We start from the raw sequence: 9,084 nt of genomic DNA on the forward strand, positions 1-9,084 counted from the left end.
ATAAACCAAGTGCTTTTATAGTGGTGTAGTGTATTGTGTGGGGTATTATTACTTATATTATTTTATTGTTTGTGAGAACGAGTCCCTGTGAGCACCATGGAGGGAGTTACTGGCCTTTTCACCTCACCAGTGGAGGGTGAGGATGCGAGTGTGAGCCGGCGAGAGACTTACCACGGTGACTCACCACGTGGGTATGATGAGTCGTTGGCCGCGCGTGGGGTCAGTGGAGACGCACGTATGTCTCATGATAACGGACGTGGCGGTCCCAGTGAAGGTGATGTGGGATATATTAGCCCTGGCAGAAGTATCGGAAGCAGGGGAGGCTCCCGACAATCTAGTCCAGCAAGCAGTATTGCTGATAGTGTCCAGTCAGCTGCCAGACTGGAGGAACTGCGATTGAAGCTGGAAATGAGGAAAATGGAGATAGAAGCAGAAGAGAGGCGAGAGTTGAAGAGATTAGCTGCGGAGAGAGAGAGAGAGAGAGTCAAACAGACTAGCAGCAGAGAGGCTAGAGAAACAGACGAGAAATTCAGAGACTAGCAGCAGAGAAGGAGGCTAGAGATGGAGATGATGAGATTGGAGATGGAGAGAGAAAGGGCAGATAAAGATAGAGAGTTGGAGTGGGAGAGAACTCGCCATGCAGTAAGTACGCCTGGAGTTGTTGGTAGTGTAGGAGGAGGAGAACAGAGTGTAGAGCGTACTTTAGTTCAAAGTCTCCAGCTAGTCCCTGAATTTGATGAGGCTAAAGTGGCTGAATGGTTTGTTCGCTTCGAGAGGAAAGCCAAGGAGTTTGCTTGGTCTCGAGAGAGATGGGTAGGCTTGGTTGCGAATAAACTCAAGGGAAAAGCCTTGGAAGTTTATGATAAAATGTCAGCTGATGATCTGGATGATTATGAGGAGTTTAAGGCTGACATCTTGCGGGCATATGAGCTGCGACCAGAAGCCTATCGCTTGCAATTCAGAGGAAAGAGGAAGCGAGCAAGTGACTCCTACCTCGAGTGTGCTCGTTCACTGGAGCAAGTGTTTGAGAGGTGGATTGCAAGCGAGGGTGTTGACTCTCTCGAGGCTTTGAAGGAGTTAGTAGTTATGGAGCAGTTCATTGATATTGCTGATAAGGAGCTGGTACCTCTGTTGAGGGAGAAGAGGTTTAGGACTTTGAAGGAGGCTGCTACATGGGCTGATGATTATGTGTTGGCCCACCGTCCTGTGCAGCAGCCTGGGAGTTGGAGTCGTAAGGAAGGTGGTCCTAAGGGAGGCCCAGGAGTGGTGGCAGTTCTTCCTCGGCTCTCCAGGCCACTTTAGGCGATATACTGGATTCGGCAGTAAGATGGGTTTGGGAAAGCCCCAGGCCCCACCCTCCTTCTTCTGCGAAGGATGGGACGGCGGGAAAGGCGGCCCCTAGAACTCCCAAGTATGATTACCAGCCTACGTGCTATCACTGCCGAGGAAAAGGGCATTTTAAGTTCAATTGCCCAAAGTTAGTAACAGCTGAAACTCCCAAGTCCGCGCAGAAACCAGTTGCCTTATTGGTGTGGCCAGACCAAGTTTGTGGTGATGAGTTGACTGCTCCTTCAGGTTTTAGAAGTGAGAAGGCACGGCGTGTGCCTGAGTTGTGTTTGGAGGAGGGAGAGCAGGTTGGCCCACCTGTTCCTCCCCTGTTGCCTCGCCTGCACTTAAGGATAGTGAGCTTGACTGGTGCCGTCCTTTCCTGTGTGGAGGCACGGTTGAGATTGATGGCACAAAGTATCCCGTCACTGTACTGCGTGATACGGGAGCACAGCAGTCAGTGTGCCGAAATGTCACTGGGAAGAAGGTGACATCTAGCAAGGCAGTGTTGTGTCGTGGACTTAACACTGTGGAGGAGTTCGTGACGGCTGAGGTGACGCTGTCATGTCCTCTTGTCACTGCTACGGCTCAGGTAGCAGTGGCAGACGAACTGCCAGTCGCAGGAGTGGACTTCCTGCTTGGGAATGATTTGGCTGGTGGTCGTGTATGGATCCCAACCTCTGATGAGGATGAGGTTGCTGAAGAGTCTGGGCCAGTGGTGCAAGACTCTGTAAATGTTGTTACCCGCTCTCAGGCCCGCCGGGCTGAGAGAGAGCCTGTTACTACCCAGGAGGCTGCTAGCAGCCAGGTGGGATTGACTCCAGATGGGAGTAGCAGTGCTGATGTGGTGGAGCCAGTGTTGGGCTCACCATTGAGTTCTGGTGTAGAGGCTGACGGTGACGGCGTGGAGTCACTTGTTAATGCACCGGACTCGGCTTTGGGAGTTGTTGCTGAGAGTGAGGACGGAGTGTTGGGTGTAGCTGAGTTGTTTGATGGTTATCCTCACTCTGCAGAGCACTCCGGAGGAGCACTCGTGCTGAGTTGCTTCCTGGTGTGGAGGCTGAGGGCTCTGATGTTCAGCACAGGCCCCAGCATGATAAGTCAGGCAGTTTGTTGGAAGTTGGCGCCCAGGGTGGGAGACTTCCAGTTCTGCGGGGAGTTGGAAGTTTCTCCCCCTGTGGAGCATCGTGGAGGCAGGGAGCGAGCTGTTCCCTTGCCTGGTGACTGCCTGGCTGGTGGTGATGATCCTTCTGAGGACTCACCGGATCACATGGCAGGAGCGGAGCAGCCTGGGCCAGCTCTCCGTCCTCGATGCCGTGTGGGACGTAGGGTTGCAGCGTTGCCTCAACCCCATGACCCTATAGTTTCCCTTTCTCTTACCCAGCTAGAGCCTGCCGAGCTCATTCGTAGGCAACAGAAGGACCCGGCGTTGGCCTCCTTCTTTGCCCGAGTGGGTGAGGGAAGTGAGGAGTTGGAGGGCAGGGAGGAGTTTGTTTTGCATCAAGGGGTGTTGTGTCGTAGATGGCAGGAGAATGACGGTGGTGAACTATTGCAAGTAGTTGTGCCGCATAAGCTGCGTGAGGCACTTGTGCTGTTGGCACATGAGGGGCCCATGGCTGGACACCTGGGCATCCGAAAGACCGTCGCTCGCCTGCGTCGCAATTTTTGGTGGCCCAGCATGTCTGGAGAAGTAGCCACGATTCTTAAGTGCTGCCACACTTGTCAAGTGGTGGGCAAGCCTAATCAGACACCCCCTGTAGCGCCACTCCACCCCATCCCTGCTGTTGATCCTCCCTTCACGAGGGTTTTGATTGATATAGTAGGTCCTCTGCCTACTACCAGGGCTGGTCACAAGTATTTGTTGACCATAATGGATGTTACCACGCGGTACCCTGAAGCAATTCCCTGAGAAGCACTCACTCTAAGGTGGTGCTGAAGGCTTTGTTAACCTTCTTTACACACTTTGGATTGCCAGCAGAGCTGCAGTCCGATCAGGGGACCAACTTTACTTCAAAGTTGTTTAAAGATACGATGACTGCGTGGGGGATCAAGCATATTGTGTCCAGTGCTTATCATCCGCAGTCTCAGGGAGCCCTGAGAGACATCATCAAACTCTCAAGACCATGCTCAAGAGTTTCTGCATGGAGAGAGATAAGGATTGGGACGAGGGTGTCCCTTTGTCTTATTTGCGGTGAGAGAAGCGCCCACTGAGTCCTTGGGTTTCTCACCCAATCAGCTAGTGTTTGGACACCGAGTGCGTGGACCGCTCGACGTTGTTCGGGAGGCTTGGTGTCAGCCGTCGCCTGAGCGCCCTGTCTCACTGCTTAAGAGCCTCATGAGCAGTCGAGAGATTAGCCAAGGCATTAGAGGTGGCGCAGGCCCACCTGTGTAAGGCCCAGCAGAGTATGAAGGGGTATTATGACCGAAGGGCCGAGTATCGGAGTTTTGCCCCTGGAGATGAAGTGCTCGTGCTGTTACCACTTCAGGGCCAGCCGCTTGCTGCCCGCTATAGTGGCCCCTATGTTATAGAGAAGAAGGTAGGTGACCTCGACTACCTGGTGGTCACTCCTGACCGGCGCAAGAGGGCTCAGCTGTGTCACGTTAACATGCTGAAGCCCTATTTTCGTTCTACTAGCCAGAAGGGCTCTTTTAGTTCTGCCGTGCAAGAGGCATCTTCAGTTTTATTTTTCTGCCGGGAGGGAGAGGCTCCAGAAGTTATTGGGCCTGAACCTGTTGTTCCTACAGGGCAGTGGGAACGGAATAGCCTCCATCTCTTGAAAGAGAAGGTTGAACACTTAGGGATCAGCAAGATGAGTTGCTTCGGCGGCTGAGGAAGTACTCTTCTGTGTTTAGCAGTGTCCCAGGCAGGACACAGTTGATAGAACACGATATTTATGTTGGGGACGAAAAGCCTGTCAAATGGCCCCATACCGAGTGAGCCCAGGAGTACAATGTCATAGTAAGATATATAAAAGGAGCAGACAACGTTGTGGCTGATTGTCTGTCCCGGGCCATTCCTTTAATCAGTTCCATGCCTTTTAAAAAATTTTGTAAATGTTTTGTTTCCAAAATTTTTTCTTTTAAGGAGGGCGTGTGAGGGCACCGCCTTATTTCCCTTTAATTTATTATTTTATTATATGTGTATGGCACCCAGCGCGGGCCCTCGGCTGTTCTGTTGAGCAGACAACCCTCCTCTCTTTGTTTCCACCATCTTGTTGTGCCTGCGAGCATCGCCTCAGTACCAGGTAGCCTTCAGCGGAGATAGACACACTCTCGTCGGTCTGGCACAGTGAGAGAGACGTGTTGCTGGGCTTTCTTGGTACTGCTAGTCATTGGTCTGGGAGTTGTGCCCTCCTGTTGAGTAGCTGGCTTGTTACTCGGTAGACCGTGGCTGTAAAACAACGGGCTTGTTGTTCTGAGAGAAGCGTGGCGGTTGGCTGCATTTCTCCGTGCGTTCGTCCACTCGGTGTGGCGACGCGGAGGACGCGTTATTGTTTCGTCCGTTGTTGCTGTTGGTGGCTGTGGTCACCAGTGTGTTTGGTGGGCGGCTGTGTGCCCCATCATCTGTTGTGTAGTATCAGTAGTATACTGTTTATAGTACCGGCCAGTCTTCAGCGGAGTTAACACGTACGCTCTGGGCACAGGAAGAGACACGTGTGCTGGGCTGTGTGTTAGAAGTACTCACTAGTCATCGGTCTGGGAGTTGTGCCCTCCTTGAGTAGCTGGCTTGCTACTGGGTAGACCGTGGCTGTAGAGCAACGGGCTTGTTGTTCTGAGGAGAAGTGTAGTTGGTTTGGCTGCATTTTCTCGTGCGTTCGTCCACTCGTGTGGCGGCGCGGAGACGCGTTGTCTCGTCCTGTTGTTGCTGTTGGTGGCTGTGGTCACCAGTGGGGTTTGGTGGGCGGCTGTGTGCCCCATCATCTTTGTATAGTTTCAGTAGTATACTGTATTGTAGTGGTTGTAGCCACGCACACTATTGAATGCTGAGAGGCTTCATGTCGGCCAGTGGTGCGTAGTCTCGTCCGTCAGACTTGTCTGTGACGAGTATCTGGACTCCGTGTATGGCTGTTGTCACCCGTAGGTGGTGTCTGGGCTTGTGTGTACACCACCGGATGTGCTGTACACATCATATATTGTAGTAGTCGTAGGCTAGGGGTGTCAGTCTGACAGGTGTTAGGAAGCACTTGTCGTAGTAGATAGTATAGTAATATACTGCGCGTGTTGTCCCAGTCTGTGATTTATCACAGTCTGTGGGCAAGGCGGGTGGAGAGGCATTAATACTTCATAGAGAAGTGGGTGGAATTGTCCTTGTGGGCGGTTTCTCTAGGGGTATTAAGGCCTCGCCCTGTTACACATAACATCTACCATTTATAAATTCTACTTGGTTGGGTACAGGAGGAGAAGGAGTTGCTAAGGAGATTCCCTTACAGTGGGGGAAGTTATACACTGTTGGCGACCTTGAAAGAACCTGAGTGTTACGGCTACAGTGAGTTATAATAGTGGGGACTCTGTGGAGTGTTATATTCCCCACTGTACTGACCGTAACAAAGCTGGCGATTTTGCCAGGATAACACTCTAGTGAGCTGTAGCAGTTAACCGTAGCTGTGGCGTGATTGTAACAAAAGTGGCGACCTCGTCAGGATAAACCAAGTGCTTTTATAGTGGTGTAGTGTATTGTGTGGGGTATTATTACTTATATATATATATATATATATATATATATATATATATATATATATATATATATATATATATATATATATATATATATATATATATATATATATATATATATATATATATATATATATATATATATATATATATATATATATATATATATATATATATATATATATATATATATATATATATATATATATATATATATATATATATATATATATATATATATATATATATATATATATATATATATATATATATATATATATATATATATATATATATATATATATATATATGTGTGTGTGTGTGTGTGTGTGTATATATATATATATATATATATATATATATATATATATATATATATATATATATATATATATATATATATGTGTGTGTGTGTGTGTGTGTGTGTGTGTGTATATATATATATATATATATATATATATATATATATATATATATATATATATATATATATATATATATATATATATATATATATATATATATATATATATATATATATATATATATATATATATATATATATATATATATATATATATATATATATATATATATATATATATATATATATATATATATATATATATATATATATATATATATATATATATATATATATATATATATATATATATATATATATATATATATATATATATATATATATATATATATATATAGAGAGAGAGAGAGAGAGAGAGAGAGAGAGAGAGAGAGAGAGAGAGAGAGAGAGATGAAGTGAACAAGGATACACCAAATTTCGCTCCTCATTTATTGCAACGTTTCTCCTTCGTAGGCATTGTAGAATTGAATGATAAATATAGAAAAAAAATAAACAAGACCTACCAATCTTAAGTAATAGACAAAAAATATTAAACACACACAAACAAAGGGAAAAATACACGTAAACATAGAAATGAAAAGACAAAACACTAACAACAGAGATATACCTAGAAAACACTATACACACAGTGTAAAACACTAAATTGTAGGAGAACAAAAAAAAAAAATAAAAATGGAATATAGAGGTGCAGTGTTGTGAAAGACGAACCTTCTGTGATTTACCTTCGTACTTTGTTTAGGTACAGTGGGTGTCGACAGACCCTGGGGAGGACTTATGTTTGTACTCGGTAGCTCAGGACGGAAGACTTACCCAGTGGCATGTGCACTCATCGGTTCTTGTGCACACTGACCTGTTGATGTTCAAACCTGACCAGCCACAAACACCCGCATCTCAAGATCGGGTAATGCTTGAAGGTAGGTGTGTGTAAAGTAAAGCAAAAGTAAAATAAAGTTTATTGCCATTTCATTACATTCGTTTTCATCATTGAAGTTTCTCTATTGAAATCAATAAAATTATATTGTATAGTAGAGTTTTCAAATGTGATAGGCATAAAGGTGGCGATGGTGGTGATGGTAGCAGTAGTAGTGATGGAAGCAGAAAGGATTAACCAAATATTTCACACCTTTTGCGACTTTGAGCCTTCCGCCTCTTGATCTAAGGAAGAAGCTCATCAGCTCATCATCTCATTGGATTAAAATTCTCTCTCTCTCTCTCTCTCTCTCTCTCTCTCTCTCTCTCTCTCTCTCTCTCTCTCTCTCTGTTCATCCTTTTTGCATATTTTTTGCTATTTTCTCTTGAAACTACTTATTATAAATAAAGTAATAAGTGATGATGATAATATAATAAGTAAATAATAATAATAATAATAATAATAATAATAATAATAATAATAACAATAATGATAATAACTGATAGTAATGATAGTGAAAGGCATGAAATAAATATACTATATGATTAATAATTTTCATATTCAATATTCAATCCAGCCTCCCTGGTGAGTAATTATGCTTGGTAGAGAGGTCACTAAGCGTTCAGTTAAACAGCAGTTCTTCCCTGCGACCTCTACCACTCCTATTTCTCCTCTTCCTCCTCCTCCTCCTCCTCTTCCTATCCCTCCTCCACCACTACCCCTCATCCTCCTCCGTCTACACCCTCCTCCTCTTCCTCCTACTTTACCCTCATTCTCCATATATATATATATATATATATATATATATATATATATATATATATATATATATATATATATATATATATATACACACACACACACACACACACACACACACACACACACACACACACGATGAAAAGGAAAGAGAAATGTTAAATGAGTTGAGAAAGGAGGCTTTGAAAAAAATGAAGAGAGGACAGAAGAGGAGAAGAGAGTTTTCTGGAGAATCTTGGATATGAGACTGAGGAAGTGGTTCATAACCCAGAAAAGTACAGCAAGAAAGGACTAAAGAAACTTACGTATGAGCGGAATGTAATGTATTCCAACATAAATGGAGTGATATCGGGATTTTAGAACTCAACGATTACTTGAGGGACAAGAACCCAGATATTGTGGGTCTTACTGAAACAAAACTGAGAGAGGAGAAGACCTGATGATGGTTGGAGAAGGAAATATAATGTTTGGAAAAGAAATAGAGTAGGTAAGATGGGAGGAGGAGTGATGTTGCTGGTTAAAAAGATATAAAGGTGGATCAAGTGAAAGAAGGTATGGGAAAGGCAGAAGTGCTAAAGATCAGAGCAGAAACTAATGAAGGAAAAAGAGGCACTACATAGTGGTGTACGTACCACCTAAGACAAATGCATGGTCAGTACAGGAATATGAAGAAATGATAAGTGATACAGGAACATGTCTGGAAGAAATGTTGGGTGGCTGTGAACGAACTATAATGATGGGAGATTTTAATTGTAAAGAGGTGTGTTGGGAGGACTGGTCAATGGAAGGATCAGAGACAACATGGGGAAATACACTATTGACACTGGCAATGGAAAATGTGTTAACTCAGTGGGTCAAAGAAGATACTAGGTTTGGAGGAGAGGGAGCATCGTCAAGACTGGACTTGGTCTTTAGTACAGAGCCAATGGTCATTGAGGAGATGAGGGTGGAGTGCCCTTTAGCAAAGAGTGATCATGCAGTTTTGGAGTTCAAGGTGATAGATGAAGAGAAATCTAGAAGAAATGAAGAA

At 44.4% G+C, this 9,084-nt stretch overlaps 1 protein-coding gene across 1 annotated transcript in view; it reads left to right on the forward strand.

The window, feature by feature from the left end:
• Positions 1-7,313, forward strand: part of LOC123511100 (dynein axonemal intermediate chain 1-like) — a 49,368-nt gene extending 42,055 nt beyond the window's left edge. Inside the window, exon 9 of the mRNA XM_045266713.1 lies at positions 7,125-7,313. Coding sequence (XP_045122648.1) covers positions 7,125-7,313 — 189 coding nt within the window. The remainder of the gene's footprint in view (positions 1-7,124) is intronic.
• Positions 7,314-9,084: the final 1,771 nt, after the last annotated feature.

The sequence above is a fragment of the Portunus trituberculatus genome, chromosome 31, assembly GCF_017591435.1.
Source record: "Portunus trituberculatus isolate SZX2019 chromosome 31, ASM1759143v1, whole genome shotgun sequence".
Lineage (NCBI taxonomy): Eukaryota > Metazoa > Arthropoda > Malacostraca > Decapoda > Portunidae > Portunus > Portunus trituberculatus.